Source organism: Camelina sativa, chromosome 17 (genome assembly GCF_030686135.1).
Source record: "Camelina sativa cultivar CO46 ecotype springtype chromosome 17, ASM3068613v1".
Taxonomy (NCBI): Eukaryota; Viridiplantae; Streptophyta; class Magnoliopsida; order Brassicales; family Brassicaceae; genus Camelina; species Camelina sativa.
Genome location: NC_141896.1, coordinates 19,017,862 through 19,032,880, shown reverse-complemented (window position 1 = coordinate 19,032,880; position 15,019 = coordinate 19,017,862). Strand labels below are relative to the sequence as shown.

Below are 15,019 nucleotides of genomic sequence, written 5' to 3'. Positions count from 1 at the left end.
CAAGAAACCCAAGGATGGTGGTGTTTCCTGAGATAAACACTAGGCCGCCATATGCTTCTAGTGGATCTCGGCAGACGACTCAAAGACCTGTTCAGCGTAGTAGACGGAGAGGATGTTGGTATTGTGGTCATCTAACTCACTACAAAGCCCAATGTTATCAGTTCCAGAATCGTGTGTCTAACCTTATGCAACGTCGTGAGTTCTATCCAGCTGTAAGAAGAAACACACAGGGGAATGTCAGGAAAGATGATCTCTACTGTAATGTGGCTTTCACAGTAGACAAAACAGAGGTTGATCAGGCCAAGTGGTATTTTCACAGTGGATGCTCCAGGCATATGACCGGTGCCCGTGATAATCTATCACATCTAGAAGGTGTTGCTGGAGGAAGAGTTACTTTCGGTGATGGAGGAAAGGGTACGATCCAAGGAAAAGGCACAACTGGTGGAGAGTCTCAACCACATCTTAAGGATGTCTTCCTGGTCGAAGGGTTGAAGGCTAATCTGATAAGTATCAGTCAGTTGTGTGATGAAGGTCTGGATGTCACATTCACCAAGAAGGGGTGCAAGGCTGTCGATCAACAAGGGTCAATAAGACTTAGAGGCAGGAGATCTGGTAACAACTGTTACATGTGGGAGGGTAGAACAGAGGAGTTCTTTTGCTCCTTTGTCTATGCGTTAAATTCTTCAGAGGAGAGGAGGTTACTATGGGATGAGATTTGATGTCATCATGACTCTCCATTGTTTAGAAATAAACCATGGATGCTTTGTGGTGATTTTAATGAGATATTGGACTGTAGAGAACACTCTAACCATGGACACCTGCAGTTTAATACGTTGGGGATGCGTGATTTTCAAGATGTGGTGAGGCATTGCTCACTTACTGATCTAGGACGTCATGGTCCACTCTTTACTTGGTGCAATAAAAGAGCTAATGGTCTGATTTGTAAGAAGTTGGATCGTGTTTTAATTAATGAGCATTGGGGAGATTGTTTTCCACATTCTTATAGTGTGTTTGAAGCTGGGGGCTGTTCCGATCATGTCAGAGGTCGCATTGTCCTTGAGGCTGTTGCGACGGGTGGTCGCAGACCGTTTAAATTCGTTAATGCACTAGCTAAACTTCCGCAGTTTCAAGAGGTTGTCGCAAACCATTGGAATGGCACAGCCCCACTATTCCCTTCCACGTCTGCTATGCATCGCCTCTCTAAGAAGTTAAAGGACTTAAAACCAAGCTTGCGTACTTTGGGTAAAGAGAAGTTCGGTGATTTATCAAAACAGACACGTGAAGCTCATGAGAATCTCTGTCAAAAGCAGAGTGCAACTCTGGCCAATCCGACTCCACAAGCGCTTGATGAGGAGGCAAGTGCTTATTCTTTGTGGAATCACCTAGCTGAGCTTGAGGAAGATTATCTAAAACAGAAAGCTAAGCTTCATTGGCTGACTGTGGGTGATATGAACAATGCCTATTTTCATAGAATGGTAAGTATCCGTAAAATGCAGAACTCTATCCGGGAGCTGTGTGGTCCTAATGGGGAAATATTGCGAACTAGTGATGAACTAAAGGGTGAAGCAGAATGATTCTTCAAAGATTTTCTTAATCACCAACCTACTGACTTTGTGGGAATGTCAGTGGAGGAGTTACAGAACCTCTTACCTTTCCGATGTCAAGAGGAGGATCGAGTGATGCTTACAAAGCCGGTTACTGCTGATGAAATTCAACAGATTGTCTTTGCAATGCCGAGTTATAAATCCCCGGGACCTGATGGGTATACCAGTGAGTTTTTTAAAGCTTCCTGGTCGATCATTGGTTCTGATGTGATTGCAGCGGTGCAGTCTTTCTTTCTCAAAGGTTTTCTCCCCAAGGGTGTATACACAACTATTCTCGCACTTATTCCAAAGAAAGATGATGTGATACTAAGATTTTTGTGTGTCTATCCTAGCAGGTCTCAATTAACCTTATGTAGTTGTAGTACTTAAGGTGTCAATCCAATTGGGAAACTTTACTATCACTCAAGATGCAATCAAGAAATCACAAGTTAAGCCAATTCAAAGAGAGTATTTTTCTAACAGTCCTAGAATGATGACGATACGAAAGGAAAATAAGTCACAGAATTAGAAACGAGAATGCATGACAAGAGGCGAAAATGAATAAAAACATAAACGAGTCTAAGCATGAACTAAAAGGCAAGAAACGAAACAGTCTCAGGAATGTAATAAAATTCAGAAAGGAAGAGGTCCTAAGGATGGGAGTAATTGATGTCGGTGGAGTATCCTAGTCTATAGAGTATTTAACATGCCACAAGCAAACCATCCCTAAACAATGAACATCATTTCTTAGCTAATCCAATCTCTTGACAGAAGCTACTCAAACTCAATCACTTCCAAACCTAGCTCTCGCTAGAGAAACATAATCGAGCATGGCATGAAAAACAAGTTCATTCACGTCAACAAACTTCCTAGACAACTAATCTCTTAGGCTAGGAACGTAAGTCTCTGGCACTAGTTGGTCAGACATTTCATCGAACACCTTTTGGATGCGGAAATGTCTAAAACCTAGTTCCAATTGATCAGAGAGAAACTAGTATTTCTAACTCTAGTCCAGAAGGGAATCATACAATCAAAGCTTAAACACACTACATCCTAAGATCCTCCACTTAATCTATCCAATCCTCAAGAACTACCACACTACTCAGATCCGAAAATCATCATCAAAGATACAAATTCAGAAAACATTGAAACAAGCATTCTTAGATAGGTAAAAATGAGATGAACAAAATTGTAGAAGAAATCGAATCAAAATACTGAATAAATTCAAAGGTATCGGAATACAAAGTGTCAAGCGTTTTAGGTGGCTAGGGTAAACCTTAAGGGAAAGAACAAAACGAGATAAAAGCTAAGATACCCCGAGTCAAAACTTAACAAAACGTATTTATAGGAAAAAACATGGAAATCTCTAAAACATAAAACGACAATGTAGAACGTTGGTTCGGGAATCCTTCTCGGATGCGTCTTCGGGACATAACCAGGACATCGGTTTCAGAGCGTCGATAGAGTCGCATCGTAAGAGTGCTCAGAAACTGTCGATCGAGTCGCGACGTGAGGGTGCTCAGAAGCTGCTGATCGAGTCGCATCTTAAGGGTGCTCGGGAGCTGCTGATCGAGTCGCATCTTGAGGGTGCTCGGGAGCTGCTGATCGAGTCGCATCTTGAGGGTGCTCGGGAGCCATCCTGGGACGTCTCGGTCGAGTCGCTACTAACATCTGATCGAGTGGGAGCTCTCCTTGCATGCGGGTCGAGTCGGAACTCTGAACGTACATGCATCCACTAAAACGGAGATAACTCATGAACCACGACTCCGATTGGTTTGAAGTAAACTGCATTGGAAAGATGACTCAATTCTCTACAACTTTGATGAAGACGTCGAAAGCTGAATCCCAAAGTAAAATCTTCACTCGACTCGATCAAGGACGTGGAAGCTTGCATCGCTGGGTAGTGTAGATCGAGTCGTTTAACTGCTCTCCTGATCCTTATTTGCATTTGATGGTTTGGACACCTCCTAAAACACCTGAAACAACTCCAAAATGCAAGATGTATGCAAGACCAATGCAAAGACTACCTAGATATGCATGTTGAGCAAAAGAGACTAAAAACAATACAAAGCAATGAGTTAAGAGAACAAAATGAATAACAAATGCATCATGAAAATGTGTAAAATATATACATATCAACTCCCCCAAACTTATTCTTTGCTTGCCCTCAAGCAAACAACCAAGAAAAAAGTATGGAAGAGAGGTTTGAGGATGGGTCTCAGAACCTAAAACATGCTGAATAGAGTAGTTAGAATCAAGGTCCTTGTTATTAGTTCTATGATGCATGGTGAAGGAACTCTATTTAAAAACTTTAGACAAGCTCATCACAACCTGCAACGATTCCGAACCTTAGTCTACACATGCAATCATTTCTATCATTCCCTTTAACATTCATTAACAAAGAACCATGAATCAAGCTATGCAATGTCATCAAACTCATTTGGCTGGGGTGAAAGGGTAGAGACAAAAATGGTCTCCTTTGCAAGTGGTTTTAACAATATAGAATAGGGATCTCTCACGAAAATGAGTTGAGCTTAAGAGAAGGCTAAAGGTTGAAACCAACTGATACATACAAGAGCAGTACCCCGTCTACCCAAAGGTCCCTAGGAAACTTAGCTCTAACTTTCTAACCCAGAAGTTGGTCCTATCTCTACCATTCGTCGATATCTCTTCTAAAACCCATTCTCTCATTCTTTTAACTTAGCCTTAGGAGGAGGTTACTTCATATCAATCTAGCGGATGGGAAACTTTTTAATCACTATGGTTCTCTTTCTTTTCTTCTTAGATATCTAGACTTCTTAAGCGTTTTGCTTTCTCTTCCTTGTCTAAACTTTTCTTTCTATGCCCAGAACCAATACCTCTTTTACATTGCACAACCAACATCCTTTACTAGACTTGTAAACCTTGAAAACACATTCCCCCTCCTAAAGACTATTTACCCGTTTTTTTTTTCTCTTTTCAGAACAAATCCAATCCCAAAACCCAAAGTCGAGTTCTCACCTAGTCCTACTAGTCCGGATAGCGCAAACTAGAACTACACAGGATCCTACTCTTGTCGGCTAGAACCTAACACCTTCTAACAAGCTCAACTCGGAAAAGGCCTCACACTCAAAAATACAATTGGCTTGAAAGAACGGTTGGTTAAGGGTGCGGGAAACTGTTCCAAAGATGGGAATCAGCTACTTGGATTAACAAGGGTGGTAAAACGGAGAAAGATAATCCAAGTATGTATGTGGTATCCATGAGTTCAACTTCAATGCATAACAGGATAATTGCAAGTCAGGATTAGGTTCAGGTAAATAGGGAATGATGTCAATTCAAAACATGCTACAATCAAGACTAGAATGCAATTTCGAGAATTCAAAACCTGGTTCAGTCTTACATTTCAAGTTCAATCAACATGTATCAAAGAACTAATAACAAGGGCCTTGATCCTATCCTATTGAATTCAACATGTTAACAAGGTTACAATCATCATCAACCCCTATGCTAAATGCAACATTCCTAAATGAACAACACTAGACTCAATCCTAATATGCAAATGCAAACTACATGAACACTCTGTTTTTGTGGATTTTTTCGAAAATTTTCAAATTTTTATGGCTTTTCTATGCAAATAGATGAATGCAGACTCAAACATGATATGATGCAAAAATTTGAAATAAGAATCACAGAAAACATCATCAGATACATCATCTCAAACCCTCCCCCAAACTTAAATTACACAGCCTCTGTGTAAGAAAAATTTGAAGTAGGATTTGAGAATCATAATAGAAACAAATGCAAGGATGATATGGTATATACAATGGAAATGTTGGAGTACCTCAGTAGTAGAAGAAGGAGTCGGTGCTCGCCCAAGGAGGAGCGTGGTACTGACTTTGTCCTTTGCCTTGTTCAGGGTCAGCAGGAGTGGCCTCAGCTGGTTGGTCGACTTGCTCATTAATCACTTGTGTGTTTGGATGAACGCTCTGTTGTCCGTCGCACTGCATGTCTTCGACGCGAGATTCACCATGCTCTGATAGTATCACAACATCCTCTGTATGCTGAAGGTCACCGTGAGCCTCATACTGCTGCTCAACCACTGGTGCAGGTAAGTGCAAGGACCGCCTTGATGATGCTCGGCTGGACGACTTGATGAAGGTACCTTCTTGGCTTTCTTCAACGACTTCCTCGCTCTCTCCCGGGGCTCATGAGAGGAATGCCGTGGTCGAGCCGGAGAGGGTTGCTGAGTTCATGGTGTGTAAGCAGACCGGCATGCTGGAGATGGTTGTGCTCGGCGAGTGGGCTCGAGACGTGTAGATAAGCGTCCCTGTACTGGAATGACATCCTGGGAAGGCATTGGGATGGCGGCAGTGGATGTCGAACAACTGAATTTACTCATGAAATTCATGAACATCCTCGTGAATCTACCGAACGACTTGTCTCGTGCCTTGCCCCAATCCTGAAGCTTGTTTAGACGATCATGGGCCTCCCTAACACCCTTTCCTAGTCTCGGTGCTTTGTACTCGTCAAAGTGATACCTCTCAGGGCGATAGTCTTCTGAATCCTCCTCCATCGGGTTGTCTTCTTCTGCTGAGATCTCCATTCTCTGATCCTCTTCCTCAACATACAAAACGCTTCTATCAGGGATAAACTCAAAGTTTTCACCATTTAGGATCGTTGTTAGACTCGCACAAGGGAGAAGGATCCTTGCTTCTCCAACCTCTGGGTGAACGAATTTGTAGACAAACTTTCCACGCTTGTTTTCCCAGTCTAAAGTATGAATCTGTTTCACGTGGTACATATCCATCCAGCGCAGCGGAAACGAGTCCGAAGGGAGAGGGACGCCTGCTGCTTCTAAAATCCATGTTACAACCCCTCCCATACACATAATTCCAGGTGAATGAGTGTTGTTCAGTCTCACCACCCATGTCTTGTAAGTCAGCAGATGGTTCAACAGGAAGAAGGCGAACGATGTGTCGGAAGCGTCGCCTCTAAGCATAACACCTGCTGTAGTCTTTTTTAGCAGGTTCTTGAGTGCCAAATCCAACATGTCAAGCTCTGCCTTGGTGACAAGGCCAGTGATTTCCTTTGCGTAGAAAACGTTCGAAATAGCCCTGTGGAAGTATCTCAACACTGGACTTCTTATTAGCGTCCCCTTCGACCTTGAGGCATTGAAGCGCTGCTCAGTGCTAATCGAAGCCCATAATGACGACGCCTCTTCCTTGTCGATTTCCGCTGCAGTGCCAGTCCCACTAGTGAATCCAAAAACTTCCTCAAGTCGCTTCACAGTAAGGCTGTACGTCCGACCATGTACCATAAATGTGAAATAGCCCAAACTGCCATCTGACTCCATCTCAGGCGCATCCGCGAACAGGTGAACTTGCAAGGAACTTAAAAGCTGGATAGTTTCCTCTCTGTAAGCGTTCTTTGGCGTGTTCATAAGCTTGCTAAGGTTGCATTGGCCGAAAAGATATTCTACATCCGCTGCTATATCAAGGTCCATCATGGTTTGACTGTGGGGATATCTTGTTCCCATAAACTCATGTTGCTGAAACAAATCATAGTATTCCTGGGCAGACAGCTTCGTTTTAGACTTCTTCTTGACAGATTTCCTTGATGATGCACTCTCACGAGCCTGCTCCATCTCATAATCGCTACCTTCATCCCTTTGTTTCACTGGCTTTTTCCCATGAGCTTTGTCTTTACTAGATTGTTTTACTGCTCTGCTTGACTCAGCGTCTTGCGTAGGCGGCTTAGAGGTAACAACACATCCTGGTACCTGACAACCATACTTCTCATACATCTCATCCCAAAAATTGTCAGACATTGTAAAGCTGAGACAATTCAAACTCAAAACCAAAGATTAGTTGGTTAGACCAAATGACAACACTAATCGCAAAACGCAATGTTGAAGAGAGAGTGTTAACGTATGAAACGGTTCGAGTCGGCGCTAAGGCGAAACGGTGTTGCAACAGTGATTGGTCGAGTCAGGTGGGTCGAGTCGGGAGCAGCTAAACACAACAGATCGACGAAGGACGTCTCGGTTGGCAGCTCCGCGACGGTCGATCGAGTCAGCACCAAGATGACGCGGATCGAGTGAATGTTGAGTCGAGTTGCGAGAGGGGGCTTCACGGCAGCTCCGGTCGAGTGGAGTTGCAGCGAGGGTCGAGTCGAGTTTGGCCTGATGGCGGACCGTGAGGGTGGATCGAGAGAGACGGTGAACAACTTGCTTGAGCTGAAGCTTAAACGAGAACTTCTCAACGATGACGAGATGACGGTGAGATCCGGTCGAGTCGAGCTGCGAGAGGGGGGTTCACGGCAGCTTCGGTTGAGTGGAGGAGTGGTGAAGGTTCGTCGAAGTGAGTCAAGTGAACTGGACTTTTCTGGTCAGCGAAAATGAAGTGTGGAGATGAAAGCTTTTTGGTTGATGGGTTGAGAGTAAACGGGAGAAGGGTTAAATAGATGGGTGAGAAAGATGAATTATGGTGAGGTGATGGAATTGATATGTCGTGCAAGTGGAGAGAAAAAGAGAGTGATGGTGGAGTGATGTGAGGTGGTGAGACATAAAGATGATATGTCTGGTGGGGGGAAGCAAAGGGTGAGGTAAATTGAAGTGATGGGCACGTGGGGAGGAGGGGAAGGGTGACAAAACCAATAATTAAGATTCCTTCCTTATATTGCCTTCTGTTTTCTTCTGTAGATTTCCCTCTTTTTGTTAATTTCGCTTCTGTAGCACCATCATACTCGGTTTAACCCCTGATCTCATTAGTTTGACTGCCCCCTTTTTTATAAGTTGCTTAAACTCCCTTCTGTAGATTCCTGAACACAAGAAAATCAAAAACAAAAATTAAAAACACAAGGATCCTAAAAAAAAAAAATATTTACAATGATACCTTTGGGACTTCCTCCCAAGTGAGCTTGTTTAAAGTCACTAGCTTGACTTTTCAGCTTTTTAGGCTTTTGGGGGTTCATAGAGGGGCACAGAGATCCCCTCTGGTCGGACTTGATCAGCTAAATATTTCTTGACTCTCTGACCATTTACAGTGAATTCACTACCATCCTTGTTCAGAAGAGTGATAGCTCCGAATGGCAGAACTTCCTTGACGTCAAAAGGTCCAGACCACCTAGACTTAAGCTTTCCAGGAAATAACTTAAGTTTGAAGTTGAATAGCAAAACCTGATCCCCAGTCTTAAGCTCCTTGACAACAATTTTCTTGTCATGAAAATTCTTTGTCCTTTCCTTGTAAATCTTGGAACTCTCATAAGCATCAAATCTTATTTCTTCCAACTCATGGATGTCAAGAGTTCTCTTAGCCTGAGCTGTGTCAATATCCAAGTTCAGCAACTTGATAGCCCAGAGCGCCTTATACTCAACCTCTACAGGGAGATGACATGCTTTACCATAAACCAGCTGAAATGGTGTTCTGCCTATTGGCGTCTTGAATGCTGTTCTGTACGCCCAGAGAGTCTCGTCCAACTTGACAGACCAATCTTTCTTCGAGACCCCAACAATCCTTGACAAGATTCCCTTGATTTGTTTGTTCAAAACCTCAACCTGTCCGCTGGTCTGAGAGTGATACGCAGTCGACACTTTATGCTTGACACCATACTTTCTCAGCATACTCTCAAAAACTTTGTTGACGAAGTGAGTTCCACCATCACTGATCACCGCTCTAGGTATCCGATACCTTGGAAAGATTATACTTTTGAACAGCTTTAGAACAACCTTGTGATCATTGGTGGGGCTGGCTATGGCTTCGACCCACTTAGAAACGTAATCAACTGCCACCAAAATATAGACATTCCCATTAGATGGGGGGTTGAATGGTCCCATGAAGTCTATCCCCCAGACGTCAAATATCTCCACTTCCAAGATCGGATTTTGGGGCATCTCGTTTCTCCTTGTGATGTTGCCCATCCTCTGACAAGCGTCACACTTGGTGATGAAGTTGTGAGCGTCTTGGAACAAGGTTGGCCACCAGAGACCTGCTTGAAGAACTTTTTGAGCTGTCTTGAATGTGGCGAAGTGACCTCCATAGGTGGAACCGTGACAGTGCTCTAGCACTCCCTGCACTTCCCCTTCTGCTATGCATCTTCTGAACAGACCGTCAGAACCTCTCTTGTACAGATAGGGTTCATCCCAGAAGTAGTGGTTGACCTCTCTGAAAAGCTTCTTCTTCCTGTATGGATCCATGTCATCAGGAACTTCTCCACATACCTTGTAATTCACAACATCTGCATACCAGGGTGCAGTCTCAGAAGTGATTGCCATGCATCTGATTTTTAGGTTCTCAACCCCTGTGTCATGCATCCGCTCACAAACCTGGGCTACCAGAAGTTGTTCCTCAGGCATTGAATCATCTATGGGGACAACATCATCAATTCTCATTCGAGACAAATGATATGCAACTCCGTTTTCTATGCCTTTTTTGTCAACTATCTCCATGTCAAACTCCTGAAGAAGCAGGATCCATCTCAACAGTCTCGGTTTGGTATCCTTCTTCGAGTAGATGTGTCTCAGAGCGGCATGATCGGTGTACACAATGACCTTCGAACCCACAAGATAACTCCTGAATTTTTCAAATGCAAACACAACTGCTAGGAGTTCCTTCTCTGTGGTAGCATACCTTCCCTGAGTCTCATCCAAGGTGCGACTCGCGTAGTAGATAACATGAAGCTTCTTGTCAATACGCTGTCCCAGAACTGCTCCAACTGCGAAGTCTGAAGCATCACACATGATCTCAAAAGGATGATCCCATTCGGAGCTTGCACTATGGGTGCTGAAACCAAGGCTTCCTTGATCGTGCTGAAGGCTTCCAAACATGCTGCGTCAAATTCGAACTCAACCTCCTTGCACAGCAACCTTGTCAAAGGTCTTGCAATTTTTGAGAAGTCCTTAATGAACCTCCTGTAAAACCCAGCATGTCCCAGAAAACTCCTGATGTCCTTCACTGTCTTAGGCGGTTGAAGCTGAACCATGACCTCAATCTTTGCCTTGTCAACCTCAATTCCTCTTTCAGAAATCTTGTGTCCCAGAACGATCCCTTCTTCAACCATGAAATGGCACTTCTCCCAGTTCAGCACCAGGTTTGTCTCCTCACATCGCGTCAATACCCTGCACAGATTCAACAAACAGGAGGAGAAAGTGGAACCGTATACAGAGAAGTCGTCCATAAACACTTCCACTGACTCCTCAATTAAATCCGAGAAAATTGAAGTCATGCACCTCTGAAAGGTGGCAGGAGCATTGCACAAGCCAAATGGCATGCGTCTATAGGCAAAAGTGCCATAGGGACAAGTAAAGGTTGTCTTTTCCTGATCATTTGGGTGAATAGGGATTTGGAAGAATCCACTATACCCATCAAGGAAATAATAATAGGGATGACTAGCTAGTCTTTCCAACATTTGATCAATGAAAGGCAGAGGAAAGTGATCTTTCCTAGACACAGCATTCAACTTCCTATAATCTATACACATCCTATGTCCTGTGATGGTTCTAGTTGGGATTAACTCATTTTTGTCGTTTTTGATCACAGTTATGCCTCCCTTTTTAGGTACACAATGCACTGGAGATACCCAAGTACTATCAGAGATAGGATAGATAATTCCAGCGTCAAGTAGTTTCAGGATTTCTTTCTTAACTACCTCTTTCAGATTAGGATTCAATCTTCTTTGGGGTTCAATACTAGCATATGATTCATTTTCAAGATTGATCCTATGGGTGCATAGACTAGGTGAAATTCCCTTGATATCATCTAAAGAATAACCAATAGTCTTTCTATACTTTTTCAGCTCAGTTACTAGCATCCCCAATTCATCATCACTCAACATAGCATTCACTATAACAGGATAAGTAGAATTGGTTCCCAGAAAGACGTACCTGAGCCCGGAAGGAAGAGTTTTGAGTTCTACCTTTGGAGCTTTCAGTTCCGACCAGTCGTCAGCATGGGCGTCAGGAATGATCGCGGTCGAGTGAGAGGGGTGCGACTCGATCGGACGGGACACTGGTGTCTCGAGTCGGGTCTTGAGGTCGGTCGAGTGGGAGATATCACGTTCTGAACTCTCTGTCTCAACTGCACGTACCTCCTCTGCGTCAGATAGCTGCTCGAATTCCTCTGATCCATCCGTTTCTCTGTGGGAATCTAGCAGATGCTTGTAACAAGTGATCTCCTCATGCAGAAACCCTTCTTCTCCATCCTTGGTTAGAGCAGTTTTGAGATAATCCTCCTCAGCTAGTTCCTCCAACAGCTCATCAGCCAACTTATCCATCTCTTCAATATAGAAGACTTGTCCTCCTATTGTTGGCTTCTTCAAAGTATCCTTGATATCAAACTTCATGATGAAGTCATCGCCCAGATTAAGATCAATCTTGCCATTTCTAACATCAATGATGGCTCCAGCAGTCGCTAGGAAGGGTCTTCCTAAAATCAGAGGATCTTTAGGTTCTTCATCCATCTCCAGAACCACGAAGTCGGTTGGCACTTCCACGTCTCTGATCCTAACAGGTAAGTCCTCTAAGATACCATGTGGAAGTCTCACTAATCTATCTGCAAGGATGAGGGAGATTTCGCATCCCTTAAACCTTGTGAAACCCAACCTCTTAGCTACAGAGAATGGCATCAGATTCACTGAAGCGCCAAGATCACATAAGCACCTCTCAAAAGACATAGGTCCAATGGAGCAGGGTAGAGTGAATGATCCAGGATCTTTGAGCTTCTTGGGTACAACCTTCTTCTGGATGATTGCACTGCACTCAAGACTTAGTACAACCATGCCTTGAACTTCTTTTGATCTCTCCATCACTAAGTCTTTGAGGAATTTCTGGTAATGAGGAACAAGTGCGAATGCATCCAGCAATGGCATCCTCAACTCAATCTCCTTGACTTGTTTTTCGAACAAGGCTTTGTATTTCTCAGTGAGCTGCTTCTTGAACCTCACTGGAAATGGTAGAGGAGGCTTGTACGGTGGAGGGATGAATCTCGCAGGTCTGTCTTCAGAAATAACAGGTTCCTTAACAGATTCAGGTTCGGACTGCCTCACTGGTTCAACTGGGTCTTTGACTGTTTCGACTGGATTCTCCATCTGAGCGTCATCTTGACCAAAATCCTCCCCAGCTAAGTCCTCACTGTCCTCAGTGACGTCTGGAGCTCCTTGCCTGGGAGGCAATGTTTTCCCACTTCTCAGCGTAATGGCATTGGCGAATTCCTTGGGGTTCTGAACGGCTTTACTTGGGAATTGGCCAGGCTTTGGTGCAGTAGTAGAAGCCGATTGTCCCTCCATGTACCTTATCTTCGAATTCAGAGTTTCGAATTTGACATTCAGATCATTGTAGGAACATTCCATTCTCTGACTAAGGTCAGCGAACTTCTTTGCAGTATCCATGGAACCACTAGCTTGGCCCTGAAGAATTTGTTGCATCATCTGCTTCAGTTCTTGATCTGGAGTTGGTGTAGGCTGAACTGGTTGAGGGCGGAATCCTGGCGGTGGTCCTGAGGGAGCTTGGTAACCCTGCTGGAACTGTTGTTTTGGAGCAAATCCCGGATTGTAAGGCACAAAAGGTTTTGGTTGCCCTTGTTGTTGTTGTTGAAGCGGGTACACCTGATCTTGTGGATTAGCAACATTGGTACTTTGGTAAGACAAATTGGGGTTCGTCTTGTAGGGGTTGTAACCTTTGTTGTATCCACCCTGATTGTGAACATAGCTGATCTCTTCACTCTGCTCACCCTCCCCATCTGGAACTTGGAAAGGGTCGTCCTCAGAGACGAAGTGGACGCTCCTCTGCTGACTCAGCAAGATACGGTCAAGCTTCTCATTGACATTCTTGAGGTCTTTCTTGTACTTCTCTTCAGACCCAGCGTTGCCGCGAAATGTGCGGTCATAATCCTCGTTGTAGTTGCCGTCGGACTGAGCGAGATTCTCCACCAGTTGCCAACCTTCATCGACGTCCTTGTTCAGGAAGTTACCGTTAGAAGCGGTGTCAAGCAGCATGCGTATTTTGGGAAGGACACCACGGTAGAGAGTACTCAGTAATGACTCGTTGCTGAAACCATGGTGTGGGCACTGACTGTGGTAACCCTTGAAACGCTCCCATGCTTCACAGAATGATTCTGAGCTCTTCTGAGTGAAGCTGGAGATCTCATTCCTGAGACGTGCTGTTCTAGAGTTGGAGAAAAACTTTGCCAAGAATGCCTTCTTGCAGCCATCCCAGGTGGTGATTGATCCCTTGGGAAGGTTTTTCTCCCATTGATGAGCCTTGTCTCCCAGGGAGAATGGGAAGAGGCGCAACTTGTAACCGTCCTCACTCACGCCGTTGATCTTGGTAAGACTGCACAGACGGTCGAACTCGTCCAAGTGGTCGAGTGGATCCTCCATAGGCAACCCGTGAAACTTGTTGCCTTGGATCATGGTGATCAGACCACTTTTGATCTCGAAGTTGTTGTTCTGCACGGCGGGAGGGACGATTCCAGCACGTTGAGTATGAGTGTTCGGTGCATCTCCAGCACCAATGTTTCGCGGTCCCTGATGTGGTTCATGCTGTTGTTCCATAGTGACGTTTGCGGGATGATCAGTGGGTTGACGAGCTTGTCGCGGGCGTTGCAACCGATTGATTTCATCGATAACAGGAACGAGATTCTGATGCCCTCTTGATCTGGTGTGCATGCAAGGTTGCAATCAACAGGTATCTGAGATGCAAAACAAACAAGCAGACAACCAAAACAAGTTAGTACTCAGATTGATTGTGTAACAGAACTTAATCTTGCAAAACTTGAAATCTTAAATGTAGCAAAAAGATTCCCAAATGGCAACGGCGCCAAATTGATACTAAGATTTTTGTGTGTCTATCCTAGCAGGTCTCAATTAACCTTATGTAGTTGTAGTACTTAAGATGTCAATCCAATTGGGAAACTTTACTATCACTCAAGATGCAATCAAGAAATCACAAGTTAAGCCAATTCAAAGAGAGTGTTTTTCTAACAGTCCTAGAATGATGACGATACAAAAGGAAACTAAGTCACAGAATTAGAAACGAGAATGCATGACAAGAGGCGAAAATGAATAAAAACATAAACGAGTCTAAGCATGAACTAAAAGGCAAGAAACGAAACAGTCTCAGGAATGTAATAAAATTCAGAAAGGAAGAGGTCCTAAGGATGGGAGTAATTGATGTCGGTGGAGTATCCTAGTCTATAGAGTATTTAACATGCCACAAGCAAACCATCCCTAAACAATGAACATCATTTCTTAGCTAATCCAATCTCTTGACAGAAGCTACTCAAACTCAATCACTTCCAAACCTAGCTCTCGCTAGAGAAACATAATCGAGCATGGCATGAAAAACAAGTTCATTCACGTCAACAAACTTCCTAGACAAATAATCTCTTAGGCTAGGAACGTAAGTCTCTGGCACTAGTTGGTTAGACATTTCATCGAACACCTTTTGGATGCGGAAATGT

At 43.9% G+C, this 15,019-nt stretch overlaps 1 protein-coding gene and 1 non-coding gene across 2 annotated transcripts; one reads left to right on the top strand and one right to left on the bottom strand.

Annotated features, from left to right (window-relative positions):
- Positions 1-8,351: 8,351 nt before the first annotated feature.
- LOC147924004 (uncharacterized) lies at positions 8,352-14,368 on the bottom strand. Its single transcript, XM_087496589.1, has 4 exons — positions 13,170-14,368; positions 11,649-12,965; positions 11,142-11,552; positions 8,352-8,384 (listed from the first exon to the last, which is right to left on the bottom strand). Exons 1-4 carry the CDS (start codon positions 14,223-14,225, stop codon positions 8,352-8,354), a joined length of 2,817 nt encoding a protein of 938 aa, XP_087352715.1. The 5' UTR covers positions 14,226-14,368.
- LOC147924005 (small nucleolar RNA R71) lies at positions 13,609-13,715 on the top strand. The gene has a single exon (XR_015587845.1). It is a non-coding gene; the product is annotated as a small nucleolar RNA R71 (small nucleolar RNA).
- Positions 14,369-15,019: the final 651 nt, after the last annotated feature.

What these genes read in the sequence shown, in the direction of transcription:
- LOC147924004 (XM_087496589.1), bottom strand. Translation starts at nt 14,225, where the DNA reads ATGCACACCAGATCAAGAGGGCATCAGAATCTCGTTCCTGTTATCGAT. An exon ending in CCAATGTTGCTAATCCACAA is followed by an intron (nt 12,966 to 13,169) that starts GATCAGGTGTAC and finishes CAAATTCTTCAG; the next exon opens with GGCCAAGCTAGTGGTTCCAT. An exon ending in CTATCTCTGATAGTACTTGG is followed by an intron (nt 8,385 to 11,141) that starts GTATCTCCAGTG and finishes TCTTGTGTTCAG; the next exon opens with GAATCTACAGAAGGGAGTTT.